General features: G+C 42.6%; 1 protein-coding gene across 1 annotated transcript in view; it reads left to right on the forward strand.

Moving 5' to 3' along the window:
• Positions 1 to 4,271: 4,271 nt before the first annotated feature.
• The window catches only part of spon1b (spondin 1b), a 71,575-nt gene continuing 60,355 nt past the window's right edge, over positions 4,272 to 15,491 (forward strand). Inside the window, exons 1-2 of the mRNA XM_070830277.1 lie at positions 4,272 to 4,787; positions 6,045 to 6,151. Of these exons, the coding sequence (XP_070686378.1) occupies positions 4,562 to 4,787; positions 6,045 to 6,151 (333 nt within the window). The 5' untranslated portion in view covers positions 4,272 to 4,561. The remainder of the gene's footprint in view (positions 4,788 to 6,044; positions 6,152 to 15,491) is intronic.

Here is a 15,491-nt window from a genome sequence, read left to right on the forward strand (position 1 = left end):
GAGATGCTATCAAATTAGAGAGGCAAACAGGGGACAAGAGATAAGAGGGGGTATGACATGCAACACAGGTCTGCAGCAGACAGTGAAGATAACACCTCGAATACCGGAACGTCCCGTTTCAGTCAGAGACAGAGGAATCAATAAGCTGAAAGCACCAAACAGACAGAGTGATTGTAGGAAGAAATAAACATAACAGTTGCCTACTTAGAATATTTGGGCATTTTGATGGAACCAAGTCCAATATTAATTATCCTCGCAACTCTGTGTGGGTCTCCATCAGCTCCTGAAGGAAATATCTGCATCTTTTGCAGCTAAATGCTTCTCTGGATTCGCTAGCTAGTTGCCAACTTTCTGCTCTGTTTTTTAACTCTTCTGTTTGGAGCGGTTCAGTCACACGTCAGTGTGCATGCACACACATACACACTACATATACTCATACATGTGTGTTCGTATGTTCAGCACATACACACATGTACACATGCACACACACGCACGCACTGTCTGTTTAATTATGTTTGGTGATCAGGGCTGATTGCACCTGCTTGATCTTCTCTTATCTGTGCCCTGATAAAATCAGCGATCCTTTGCCGGCACAACCGTGGTATGTGTGGTCATCTAGTGTGCATGTGTGTGTATATAACGGTGTGTGTGTGTGTGTGAGTGTGCTCTTCACTGTTCTGTCTTTAGCAAAAACCTGATGACGTGAATGATGGATGTCTCTTCAACAGAGCAGAGATAACAGGCGCTCTGAGGCCAAAAGGTTACAAATGACGTTTCAACTAACTTTATACAAGAGAGCCAATACATTTACACCTTTCTCAACTTTCAGATTTTTTTTCCTCTTAATTCAACCTTGGCCAGTTTGCTTTCAATATTGGCTACAGTGGATTTCACCAAGTGCTTTAATTTGATATATAGATCTCATTTGACTCTGATGGCTATCTGGCTCTGTTAAATGGATAACACAGAAAGCCTATATTCTACATTACAGTGGGGAAAGCTATTATAAAACTTAGGTTTAAATGGCAACCAGCTCACTACTCTATATAAAAAGCTACCTGCTGTGACATGATGGTTTAAGCGCTAGTGATCCCACATCATTACCAATGAAAGTCAGATCTCCAAAATGTCAGCTTTTCGTGAAGTGAGAAAAAACAGATAATCAGTAATAATAAACCAATCAGTATCCACAGTGGAGTACACCTTTTCCCACAGCATACATTTAGACTTGTTATGTCCAGAAACTGCACTAACTGTGTACAGGCAGGCCAACTGGCAAGTTGCCAGGTATTTGCCAGAAGACGATGGCTGGCATGAAAGAGGGTTTGTGGTGATTTTGGCCAACAAGGCAGAAGACAAGTGAGGAAATAAATAGAAATTACAAGATCTTCCTAAAAAGTTTGAATGTCATTATGGTTTAAAAGACGCCAGACGATGGTTTGGCCATATCTAGTGGCCATCAACAGCTAGCTTCGTGTTGGCTGCACGTTGCGTCTTAACTGTGAGGCCGTGAGGCTCATACACCCTCCAACTCTGCACAACACCAGGTGACTCCAGTAGCTTACCGCTGGCTTACGTTAGACCACACAAGACATGAATGCGACAGCTTCAATGCTACGGGAAGCCATTTTTTCTCCTCTTTTGGTGTCGACTAGCTAACTCCCCCCCAGCTCTGCCAAGCCACTGTGTATCAGACAAGCTTGTGTACTGAGCGCACAATGATGTCAGCAATAGCAACTGGGTAGCATAGTCTACCAGTGTAAAGCAACATGAGACACTGATTTGTCTTATTTCATCGGGTTACAGTGACCAATTGGCCTTTAAGCACTTAACTGTATATGAAGCCTCCTCCATTATGTTTATCTTAAAACAGGCACTCTTACTGAAGTAAAATTCATTAGAAGTGGTGGGACTCCCACTTCAGTAGAATACATCTCCTTCACCATTTATGGAAATACATACAAAAAGAGGAATATGTTCCTTCAACAAAGAGCACTTAGCCAATATAATCCCATGCATTCAATCCATCTTCATTACTTGAGATAGGAACAATGGCCTATATAAAGCGAATGCCTTCTCTGAGCAGAGTAAAAAAAGCTTTGTAAAATGATTAGAAATTCTATTACACACTTGAGCACAATATTGAGGGCTTTTTTAGAACCCTTATAGTCCATTAGAGGAAATGACTTCCACACACTAAGATCAGTGCAATTTTCATATTTAATACACCCTTTTGGCCCACGCTTCCTACATCAGAACCTTATTACCTTTATGAAAGTCTTATTCGAGCAGGCAAGTTGACCTAAGACAAATGCATATGCTATTAGAATAGCCGCAGGACTTTCAAAAAGTAGGGATTTATTCAAAGAAACTGTGTTTTATGCCTGCTCATTCCAGCATCTATTTCATACTGACACTCTGGTGATTTTCACATAAATACAAGAAGAATTATTGTAGGGAGAACTACCTCGAATCAGTCAGCTGGATGTAAATGTTGAATAAGCTTAAACTACTCATGGCCGTTTCACAAAGTTGAGGAGGAAAGATTAAGCTTTCACGCCAATACAGATAAAAAACTGTGGGTGTCTGAATGCAGGAATGTTGCTGGCTGGTGTGCAAACAGGTTGTTTTCATTCTGAAAGGTCGTTGGGTTGTTTCTGACTCCACGTCTCGGTCAAGGGTACACTCCAGACGTCAGCCATCCGTCAGACAGTTTATCGTGCAGAGTCACTCCAGATGGGATCCATCACACTGAGACATCCAGGCTGACGCTGTTTACTTTAACCATCTCCAGCCCTGAGAACTGCTTCCAGTTAAGTAACACTCCCCAGGTTTAGACACACGTCCATGAAGACACACTTGTGTTTGGCATGTGGACTAAAAGTCGAGAAAACAAGAACAGGTTGGTGCAAATCTAGTTGATCCAGCTCATTTGTGTGGTTTTTATTATCCACACACACTTCTGTTACTCAGATAGACACTGACCATCTGACTGTATGCAAGGGAAGTTAAAAGTTGCTAAAAGTTCCGCATGTCTATGATGCAGGCAGCATGAAGGACGATTGAAAAATGTCATAAAAGAACAAAATAAATCAGAAAAAAACAGATGGCTCAATCATCGAAGTTCAACTCATTGCTTCAGACGAGTCCAAACTGCACATTTTTGATGAGACGTGTATTTCCATAATCCCTGATACTTTACACTAAAATGAAACCTGAGGAGATGGGAGAGTGAAAAGTGCAGTGATGAGGAGAGTGACAAGTTTACTAAGTAGCTCTGGTGGACCTCAAGGTGCAAAGATACTCTGGCGACACCTACTGAACAAACTGTGTCCGATTGTAAACTCACCTCTGTCCTGTAAAAGTGTTTACGAGGGGCCCCAGTCGGTGGGTGAGATGTTGTGGGGAAAGCTGAGGGCCTGTTTCATGTCCGCCAGATGTCCATACAGAGAAGTGCACCTTTTAATCCACATGGAAACGATGATGAGTATATAGTGGAGCACATGCTCATCCGCTTTTAGAATTATTGGAATGAGAATAACTGAGAACACATAATGCACTGAGTATTATCTGTTTAAAATTAGAGCATTTGATTTTTATCTACATCTGAGGTTCTGTTCTGCCCTTATCTCAGTGGAAGGCAGCTCTCACCGGTGTCGTTGTGTGCGTCATATCCAGAAAGCGCACCAGCTGCTTTACAGTTTTAACTTAAGCGCATCCAGCTCAGCGCGCGTAAAACTCACAGAAACAGGACCAGAAACATTCTAGTGCACCCATGAAGCTAACTGTTGACCTCATCTAATTTAATGTCTTTGTCTTTAGAGCAGAAAAAGGATGAAAGGATGGTCATTGTTCCTGGAACATGGTCACTTTGCACAATTGTGGATCAGAACTGCGCACAGGAGATGCGCATGCATTCACTTTTAATAAAAACAACTGCACTGACTTTTCAGTTTTTAATGTCCACATCTAACTTCATGAATTTCAACTCCCATGCAGCTCACACCGAGAGGAGAATTTAACATTTGCTGTCGTTTCTGAACAGCAGGCAGAGCATTTGTGTTTTTTCCCCAAGAGGCAGCTCGGCGTGTGAGATCCACACACAGACAGACAGACAGACAGCTTGAGCACCGCATGCGCGCGCGCGTGTGTGTGTGTTTTAGGGGAGGGCTGGCTCTTATTAAAGTGCAGAGCCCCAGCTTGGACCTTCCCTCGCCTCAAGTCAAGGAGACAGCCGCGTGCACCCGCGCTCGGTTTTTTTGGCGGCCCCCCGCTGCTCCCAGGCTCTCTGTCAGTACCACACACTGATCCGGGAACAGCAGCAGCTCCTCTCTCCTGTCTCCCCGCTCAGCACCGCTTCACCTCGGTGCGCTCCAGACGCGCACTCTCCACTTCAGGATGGACTCGTCTCCTTCCCGTCACCTTTCTCACTGACTGTGACGCTGCTGTAGTTTGGTGGGAGTTCCTGGGGAAGGAGCCGGAGCTGATCCTCTGTCCGCTGTGTCGCTTTTCTACTTGGTTTTTATATTGATTGAACTGTCACTACACACTCAGCTCCGAAATGGGAATGTCTATGCATCTGCTGCTTCTGCAGTACTATTTCGTCTCGAGTTTCGTGTGCAACGCCGTGGCTTTCGTGGAGGAGCCCTCCGGGGGCAGGTTGGACGGGTACTGCGGGCGGATCCTCCGGGCGCAGACACAGGGGACCCGGAAGGATGGGCACCATGAGTTCAGGCTGAGAGTGGAGGGGGACCCGGAAGCCTACCAGCCTGGCAGCACCTACAGAGGTAGAGTTTTTCAAAGTCAATCTGCGCAATCAGTGCGTAAACCTGCGCCAAATTTAACTTAACGAATGAAGTGGACTGTTTATGGAGCTGGAAAACAGAGCTCGTGAACTCAGCAACCCTTATTTTACTTCCAGAGTACTTGAGTATGTCTAGCCACCGAAGGTTGTGAGCAACAGCCGGAATCTTAACATTTTACTAGAAATTAGAGCCTGGAGGAGACAGTTTCCTGCCTCTCCTGGTTCCTGCAGAGTTGAGGTTTGATAAAGCTACTTAGTGTTAGTGTAATGTCTGACCTGAATTTACTTCCTCTCCTCTATACACACACACACACACACACACACACACACACACACACACACACACACACACACACACACACACACACATTGGTCTGGCTCCAATTAAGCTGACCCCTAACAATTTAAAGTCTCTATTCTGCCTGGTTTATTTGACCACATTAAAAAAGACTTTGGCCTCCTCAGAGATTGTTGGTGAGTTTAGAACTAAACATTAAGCACATTCAACTGTTTCTCTTCCTCTGTTTATTCACATCAGTCATTTTCTGTTAATGTTTTCTGTCTTAGTTTCTGCTAATGTTGACGTGACGCGCTACAGTTTAGACACAGACTTCCAAAACAAAGATGAAAATGAAGGGTGACCTTGTCTGAAAGTCTCCCCACCGTGATCATAATCCACATCATGCAGCTTTTTTTTTTTTTGGCTGTGCAACATTTAGCAGTACAGGGCTAAATTTTTATCAGCTATCAGGGACCTGTGAAGGACACCACCCAAGGAAAAAAGGAAGTTCTTCCCCAAAGCCTTTACTGCCTTTAAGTAGCGAATAAGTTGACTTTTTAAAAAAAAACGGATAAGATTGGAAAATATTGACATGCTTGCTCTCAATGCCGGGAGGAGTTTTTAGATAAATGGGCTGGTATGAAAATGCAAGGTTAGGGCACAAGGTGAGCCGGATAAAATTCCACCCACATCTCATTATATGGCTTCCGTTCCCAGCCTGTTCCCAGCTCCAAACTCCCCGCATGAGATTTATAGCCTGTCTTTTAGTCTAGTGTGAGATGCTAAGCCTCTTTTTACAACCCTCACCCTTCCACCTCGCGCTGATGCTCACAGAAACGCTGCCTTCATGTGCGTTTCCCTGAGATCATCCGGGGGACCCCGCGTCACACGGCGTGACCCTGGTCTGTCAGCGTATGTGCCTCCTGTGTGGAGTAAATATACACACTGTCTCCTTTTCAGTGGTCCTCCTGGCAACCAGCCCTTCTTATTTCCGAGGATTCACCCTCATCGCGCTGAAGGAGGGCAGAGAGGGCACCACGGACGACGACTACACCGGCCAGTTCCAGGTAAGGACAAGCAGGTGTGCAGAGGAAAGGAAGAATCCCTGCATACAGAAGCTCTGAGCTTTCTGGGAAAGTTTACAAAAGACGAACTCATTTGCATGCTATAATGCACATGGGAGTCGACTTAGCTGCTCCCTGCTGTCGTCTGATATAGAGGTTAAAGGAGGTGTTGCTGACAGATGCAACACAGCTCCCCTGGATGAGGCTAGAAAACTGAGCTCTCCTGTTGTGGCGGAGAAGAAAAGAGAATCTAGTTGCCTCTTTGGTGCAGCTCTTCCAGGGCAAGACAGACATGGCATCCTTCTCGCTCAGCAGCACAAGAAGGAGAGAGAGGAAGGAGAAGGCAGAGGAAGGGGATAAGAGTGGAAAAGGCATGTGAGGACAGAGAGAAAAGAGATAAACAGAGAGAGTCACAAAGAAGGCAGGAGAGAGATGTGAGGTGTTTGGTTCAGTAGTAACACAGCTCCCACTGAGCAGCGGAGAGCTCCTGAGGAGAGAGCCAGACTTCCTCAATTACCTCCTGCTCAGTGTAAACAGGAACACGCATCTGTAGCTGTGTTTCCACATGCTGATCCTAAGCAGACTCACCAAAGAGAGCAGGAGCCTGCTTCCATGTCGCCAACAGTTTGAAAGGAGGGCTGAAGTGATTTTGCCTCTTTGTTCCAGCAGCTCTTTGATATGTTAGTTAAGACTTGGAGGTAATGCAGCCTTCCACACATGCGGATGAAACTCTTTATTTTCGCCGTTTGGCTTTCCAATTAAGACGGTGTGAGAGAAACTACAGTGATCAATTGTGGTTAACAACCAATCATCCCTAAGCTGGCTCAAGCTTTTCCATAATTTGCTATCGGTATGAGGACAAACTCTGTTATCTGAGCGCACATTAATTAAAAGGTACTGTGTGAAGTTTTTGACCACTAGCAGTGGTATGAAGCAGTGGGTGCACGAGCACAAACATGCGGGCAAGGCAATGCACATTCCTGCCGCCTGCTCCCTGCTATGCACAAAGAAATGTTGCAAAGTGCCAACAGAGGAAGGGAAATAAACGTGGATGCAGGAGTTAATTTTAGATTTCCTGTCTGTGAGGCTCTATTTAAATCCAGTGGTACTTTGAGCTAAATGCTAACATCAGAATGTTAATATGCTCACAATGCCAACAGATTTCAATGAAAACAAAGAATTCTACTTCTAGGTGGTGCTAGAGGAAGATAAGCAAAGCCATTAGGATTCATCCTCTGGAGACAATGATTGTCTGTACAAAACTTCATGGCAGTAAACCCTGTAGTTGTTGAGATATTTCGGTCTGGACACACGGACATTCGTGTCCTTAGAGCCGAAATCAGCTCCTGTTCAACTTCAAGGTGAGAAACACTGAACGTAGAAAGAACTTTAGTTTGTTTACAAGAAAACTCCACAGGGCACCTTAAAGGCAGAAAGCACCAAAACCAATAAACTACTGCTAATATTATTAATATAATACATCACAGTATAATGCAATACAATTCAACAGCACCACAGACTACAATATCCAAAATGGCCATAAAGTGGAATCAGCACTTCTCCAAAAGCAGTTTCAACAAAAACTGAACATTATAACCTTCACAAAGGTAGAATTTATTGCAGGGTTGTTGTGCTAGACCGTTTTTATTTTAGCGAGGTGTAGCTAAAAAACTGAGTGCATGGTCAAAAGTATGTGGACAGGGGATTGGAGTATATGGACACCTCAACATTTCAACCACATGAGGATTAATCTGCTGCTAACGCAGCCTCCACTCACCTGGCAGTGCTCTGCACCACAGTTTGGACCCTTCACTCTGGAATTTACCTGTATTCAGTGAGGAGAGCTTTAGTGAGGTCAAACACTGATGTTGGCTGATGCACCCGTCACTCCATAAAGCTCCATTAAGTCTTACCAGTCAAGTTTTTCCAAACTAAACTGGGGAAAACCATGTCTGTATGGATATGGGGCCAACAGTGGTGAGGGTGTCTACATCTTTGAATGGATTCTGAAGGTATCACAAGGATGCTTTTAGTGCCGTTGTTGGTCTGCTAGTTAGCAGATTTTCTATAAAATTCAATAATGTGACGGAAAAAGGCTTTGCAATCAGTGATTAATGTATCTGGACATTTTAATAAGATTTCTTTAATTGCTAAGTGGGCACTTTTGAATACTTGAGCAGTTTTTTCCATGGACTCTTTTGTCGTCTCTACATGCAGCCCAAGAGTAAAAGGAGCTTTGTTTCTGACAATGAATTATTGTCTTTTTGATAAGATGCATTCATTGCTTCCTTTAATTCTTTTTTACATTCATTCATTCACTTTGCTCCTATTGCTAATGTGTCTTTTGGTCCTGATACTGTGTAAAGTCTCGCTGCGGTTTGACCTTGCAGCAGCATTGCCTCCGGATTTACTCTAACCTTTCGAACCACTGAATTATAATGAATAGTCTTTGCAAGTTTATACACCGCTTTATAAATGATGAACCAAATAACAGCTATGGGATGAAGACTAAAACATGAGGCTTCAATTTTATGTATAAAAGGTGATTTTCTGGACAGATTTTTACTTTGGGATTGGTGCATAGACTTCAGTGCGGTCCTTCCCAAGGATAAATCGGTAAATCAGCTTGTTGTATGAAACCGAAGATGACGGGCTAACCACGCTGTTTTCACAGTAGCACCTTAGTTTTGACTGAATTGAGACCAAGGAAATTTTGAGACTCTGTGGTCACAGCGTGGCTAACGCACTCGGATCATTTCGGTTTAAACAGTTCAAACTCAAACATCTCGGCTCACTCTGCTCTATTTGATTTCTGCTCCCTGCACAATAAACACCTCACAGTCTCGACCTCACAGTCCCAGCAGAGTCTGGAGCGAGGCTGAGACCAGGGAGTAGGCAGCGAGCAGAAACTGGAACAGTGTGGGCTGAGCTTGAGCAAAATTAAAGTTGACAATCTGGCTTTGTAATCAGTTTAAAACACAGGATATTGGAAAATCCATCAGACAATTGTTGTTATGTAACTGACAGTAGTAACAGACACTTTTATCTACACGTGGACAATGATTGAGGCCTCCAGAGCTTAGCAGACGTCAAAACACTGTCAAGTATTCAAAGAATATATCTGGCTCTGAGAAGTTTTGAGAAGTTAGCTGTATGAAACAAGATGTGTGTGCGTGACACAGTGTTATAAGGACACTACATCCAATCAGTGAACTTTAGATTCATGTTGTAACACAAATAAGTTTCAGACTGATTTCATTTATTAAATACACCATCTTTTGTGTCCAAGCTATATTGGCGGGTTGAGAGGAGAAGATGCAGCATGACAGCGTGCTTTTTATCTAAATGACCTCAATCCATCAAACAAGCTTCTCTTTATCAGAGAGGTTTACATAATAATACTTAAGTAAAATGAAGTTTGTACAACAATTCATATTCCTGACAGTTTATTTTCCACAAGTTAATTATGCGGCTAGTTTTTGCAATGTCATGATTGTTATTGTGCAGTGGAAGGGGAGCCAAATGAACACAGTTGTGGTTCCCTGTACGGCTGTTCTCTCTCCTCGCTCTCTGGTGCGCCGTTGTTTCTGGCAGCTGTCCTGGAATGTGCCCGCCTGCTGTTTCACTAAAACACCACAACTGAGAGTCGCTGCTCATTGTTTTTTCCTCAAGCAATAATCTGCTCTCTGTCCCCATTACTACCATTAAAGGACTTCTGTCTCAATGTGTCAGACCGTAGAGAGAATGTCTGTGAGTGTGCATATATGTGTGTGTGTGTGTGGTGTGTGTGTGTGTGTGTGTGTGTGACTCAGTATCCCATTTGAGTCTGCAGTCATTGTCTACTTGGACATGTGTGTCTTTGTGCTAATATGTGCACCTAACGGGCATGTGGGTATACGTGTGGGTCTGCATGTGTGTTTTTCCCAGCCCTCCTTGCGTTAGTGTGAGACGTGGGTCATATTTATCTAGGCCAGCAACGTGTTATTGCTCAGGGAGACAAACGGAGCTTGTTTGGATAAGGGGAGAGATGAGCAGACATGAGATATTATCTCTTTTTTTTTTTTTCGGCACAGATTATCTTGGGTTGTGAGTTTAGCCGGGGATAAACAAACCCAAATCAGTTTAAAGTGCCACAGCTAAGTCACAGGTTTCAGATAGAGGCAATTACGTAAGCCGAGCAGAGCTTAGAGGGCTTTAAAGAAAAGGATGTAGGATGTATGTAGAGGTGGAGTGATGGCGACCTGATATGAAGCATAATCACACTCAAATGTGTTCCTAAAGTAATTACGCCTCTCTAAGCACCCAAAGATAGACACATGTAAGAGCCCGAGTCTCGCACCCCTCTCTGTTTTTCTGATTAACAGGAGCAGGACGACTGTGCGCTTGTTTACTTCAAGGAACTTCCAGTGAAGCCAGAAGACGGTTGACACATCTTTATTTATTATGTTTGACAATCTGGTTGGTTCAGACGCTCGAGGTCTGCATAAATAATGTTACACTCTGCACTGATTACGGCTTATTAAATACATAATGCATCAAGACTACGAGCGTGAGGCTGCTATTTCTTACTCATTGATTCATTCGGGATTTAGTCATGGCTCCTCAAGTGTCTGAGAAAATGACTTTACACAAGGAGGTTACAAATCATTTTGGGGTGAGGGGGGTGAGAATTCATGTAAGAAATGTGAGCAAAATGGATTTTTAATGTTGTCCAAAACATTTTCATATTAATAAATGGTACTCACTCAAGATAATCTGTACAAGGGAAAATCTAAAGCAATACGTTGTCAAACTGCCCCGAAAGCTTTTCCATTTGCTGTTCTAACACTTTAGTGTCTGCTAACTGGGAAAAGTGTTATCTTATATAACTGGCTAGCATTTTGTAAGCATGAGCAATGACAAGTTGCTATCCTAACAGGTCCCACTACCTCTATGAAGTCATCCCAAACAACAAGTAGAAGTCACAGACGCAGCGATAAGGGCCTGATCCCTCACTGGCCTTCGCATTCATCTTTAGCACACAAACACAACTGTCAAAGATAGCAGTGGTCAAAGATAAGATAAGATAAGATAAACCTTTATTCGTCCCACATTGGGGAAATTTGCAAATTTGCAGCAGCAAAGAACAAGAACAACAGTGCAAAGATAAGTTAAACAACAGGTGCCTATATAAGTAGAATATAATGTAAATAGAATAAAAAAGCTATGCAGTGTATACAAATATAACAAAGAGATTGCACTGTAGAAGAATGGATGAAGTGATGAATGATTGCACCAGTCAGAAAAACAGTATTACACAGACTTGAATGAGGATAAGATATTGTACATGAGTCCAGTTGACTGAACAGTTCTGATTGTACAGTCCAACAGCAGCAGGCAGTACAGCAGTATAATATAGTACACCTTCGCCTGTCTTGTTTGTTAGCATGAGCAGTGATGGTCACTGCTGCTGACCAGACAAAAAACAAAATTACATCTACACATTATCCACAAACTTTGTGATTGGACTGCAGCACGATCAGCTGGAGGCACCAGTATGACCAACACAGTTGTGATTACTGACAGTTAGTCTGTGGGAAGTTGTGTACAGAAAAAACCACAAAGAAGAGATTGTAGAACCAAAGATGCTGCAAAACGATCCAAGGATTTTCCGTCTGTGAATTAAAACAAATCATCACGTATGTTGTAAAATATACAGTATATGCTTAAATAAACTCTATTTTGGGAACCTGTGGTATAATATGCACCATGGGAACAATGGATCAAGGAAAATCGCTTGAAAAAGCACCACTATTTGGTGTCATAGAAAATGGCACCACTTAGTTTTTGGTGTTTGGAGGCCAAAAGTGATTGAGGATGACTGCTGTAGTCTCAACAGCTCTGTGACTCAGCCTTGGTCTGAGCAGGAGCCTGTCTAGTTTATTCATGCTGTTTCTCATTGACAATAGCCTAAACAAACTGAGTGGGCAAGGCTGGAAAACAGACACGCATGCACACACAAGTGGCCACACACACACACACGTGCACAAAGTCAGCCCTATTTATATGCACACGCACACACATGCACAATGGCTATGTGTTCTTGCTCAGAATAGTAATGGCCCAACACTTTGGTTAAAGTCTTATTCGGGTTAGATTGCTAACATGAAGCAATGATGCCGTCTGAGTGATGCTGTCTGTGTCTATGAATAAACCAATAAACAGGATACTCCTCAAAATATGTTATCTTTTGGATTTCTTCTTCTGATATGGCAGCTCTTTTTGATTTTATAAAACAAGCTCGACCACCCAGTGATTGGCAGGGGCAGCTAATTATCTCTAATATAAAAGTCCCAAGTTGGATCTGAAGGAAAATGTGGAGTTGTATTTTGGAGATACAGCATCTCTAAAACTCAAGACAACTGTTTATTAAGTGTGGCTCAGCATTTCTTTTATGGGACAGAAATGATGATGCCGGTTGGAAATAGTCTTCATTAATTCAGACTGACTTTATTTACAGACAGCAGAAGTCACAAGTTAAAGAAGTAAAGATCCTAAAACTACAAAGTCTGTAAAGTCTCTTTGTTTACCGGACGAGGTTTGTAACAGGTCAGAAACTGAATGAAGTCAGTGAAAGTCTGTCACTTTACCACGTTGCATTTGTATATCAGACTGTGTCATTTAGTCTGTTGCCTTGGTTTGCTCTTTAGTCAAGGTGACAGACTTGTCTGTTGCTGTCAGAGCTTTTCACACCAAACCTAGATAACGTTTGAGTTTTCACACAAGAAAAAACAGATGAGAAAAGGACATGACAGACTCAGAGAGGCACAGGAAAGATCTCAAAAGAAATCATTTGAGCTTTCCTTACAAGTAGAATAGAGGCAGTCCATTTACACATCTATTGAACACAAACAAGACTCAAGCACTCCTTGGTTTGAAGGCTGAACAGCATTACGGCTTATAGAAAGTTTGGAAATTTATCTTAAACTGACTTCTACAAAGTATTACAGCTCTAAAATGTATATATAACTGTAAAAAAGTGTGTTTTAGAAAGAGCTTTGGGTCATTTTCAGACCCAATGAATGATATGCTCCCTCTTCTCCAATATTGTTTTGTGTTATTGAACGCCAAAAGCCACAGAATAGACTCCATTTGCTAACAAATAAACCTACACACACACACACACACACACAGTCAGTGTTTTGCAGAGTAGCTGTTTGGATATGTGACACCGCTGCTGTGGTTGGGTGGCTCAGACACAAAATGTAATATGATGCAATATTTGTGATAGCCCCGAGATCTCAGCGGTATTCTGCAGTAATAGTTTGGCTTTGATTGATGGAAAGCTCGAGGCAAAATGTCGGCACCTTCGAGGTCTTCATCGAGCAAGAGAACTTTGTTACTTTATGAAATAAGCTCATCTTCAAGTGTTGACGTGACATTTCAATCTATCTGTCTGTCGGCTTGTGTTTTTCCCCTGAAAAGTTTCATCTCCGCACCCAGGTCCCAGAGGTTTTAACTGTATGCACTCCTTTGTAACTGCTTTGCATTTAATTACAAACCTGCAATGTGTGCGCACACACCAAGCAACAAGCACACACATAGATGCGCGCACACACACACACACACTTATATCACCCTTCTTGTCAGTGTTCTCCAGGGATCCTGACTGTCTGTTTAAGCCTGGGTTTGTCTTGCCTGTCTCTCGTGCTCTGTCTCTTTGTGTGTGTGTGTCTGTGTGTGTCTGTGTGTGTGTGTGTGTGTGTGTGTGTGTGTGTGTGTTTGAACAGGGCTCTGCGTTTGCTTGTGCAGGGACTCTGAAGCATCTGTGTTTACCGTCTCAACAGAGAGCGAGAGATTGAGTGAGAGAGATTGAGATAGACAAACCGTGGACACACACAGACATGCCAGCCTCTGCAGTGAAAACAAACGCTCCTTTGCCAGTCTTCCCACACTCTCTCCCTTTGTCTGTCTCTCTTTCTGTCTGTCCTTCCATCTCTCACACATTCCCCCTTACCAGTGATTAAACAATATGGCTTAAAACTTAAATGTGGTTTCCAGTTTCATTGTTTAAAGAACAATAACAGCGATACCACTGTGGTACTCGAGTTACAGGTTTTTAACTGCAGTCGCACTTAAGCCCCAAAACCTTGGATATGATTTAACAAAAAAAAACCAAAAGACACAATTTTGACTTAAGCACCACTGACTCCTGACTTTGAAAGACTTGATCTCCCCCTATGCCCAAAATGGGGAACTCTTGCTGGTACCAGCAGTATACTCAAAGACAGAGCAGGCAGATTCTGCTTTCAATCGATGGTCTTACCATTTTGAAAAGAGATCAAGTTTGAATGAAAATACAGAGTCAGTCTGAGGTTTTGGACTTGACACTTGTCTGGTTGTGATACTTGATTGTTGGGACCGGAGGTTTTATTGTCCTAACGTGAAGCTTGACTGAGTTGACTTGGGAGTTTTTTCTTGAATTTACAGTTTGCTGTCGTGACATGAAACCCAATTTTTCGGATTTAATTTGAAGTTGGCTGTCTTGACGTTGGTCTTGACTGAACTAAATCAGAACATGACGTTTGATTTGACTTTCCTGACTTGGGACCTAATTTGGGACTTGCCTTCCTTGAAATTGGACTTGACTCTCTTGACTTGGAAGCCAGTGTTAAGAACTGGGGACCTGGTCTTGACTATTTTGACTTGAGATTGAATTGGCTCAAATGTGTTGACATGGGATCTCTCTGTCTTGAATGTGCCTGCTTTGACTTAGTTTGCTGTTTCAGAAAAAAACCCTGAATTTTTTACTTGGAACCCTAAAGTTCAGGATTTGAGGCTTACCTGTTCTATGAGGGAACTCAGCTGCCTCAGCTTCAGACTTGAGGTTTGATTGACTGTGTCGGCTTTGACTAAGTTGACTTTTGGCTGTTTTGAACGTGACGTAAGACTGACAGTCCTGACTTGGGGCTCAACTTGAGACTTGTGTCTCTTGACTGTGGGCTTACCTTTCTTGACAAAAATTATACTGTCTTGATTTTGAGTTTGATTGACTGTGATTTTGAGTTCAAACATGTCTTAATGTCTTAAATGGGAAAATAACCATTGAATTTGGGTCCAACTCACTTTATTTAGGACTTCTGTCTTGAATTTATGTGCAATTCTGAAAAGATAGTGTATGAAAACAAGAAAAGAATTGCAGGGACCATGACTTAGAAAGTTTAAGACTTGACCTTTACCTGTGTTATGTTGTAAATGGTAAATGGTCTGTATTTGTTTAGCGCCTTTCTAGTTATTTCAACTACTCAAAGCGCTTTACATGACATCCTCATTCACCTATTCACACATCATTCATACAGGAGGA

This window comes from Pempheris klunzingeri, chromosome 5 (assembly GCF_042242105.1).
Source record: "Pempheris klunzingeri isolate RE-2024b chromosome 5, fPemKlu1.hap1, whole genome shotgun sequence".
In the NCBI taxonomy this organism is placed as follows: Eukaryota; Metazoa; Chordata; class Actinopteri; order Acropomatiformes; family Pempheridae; genus Pempheris; species Pempheris klunzingeri.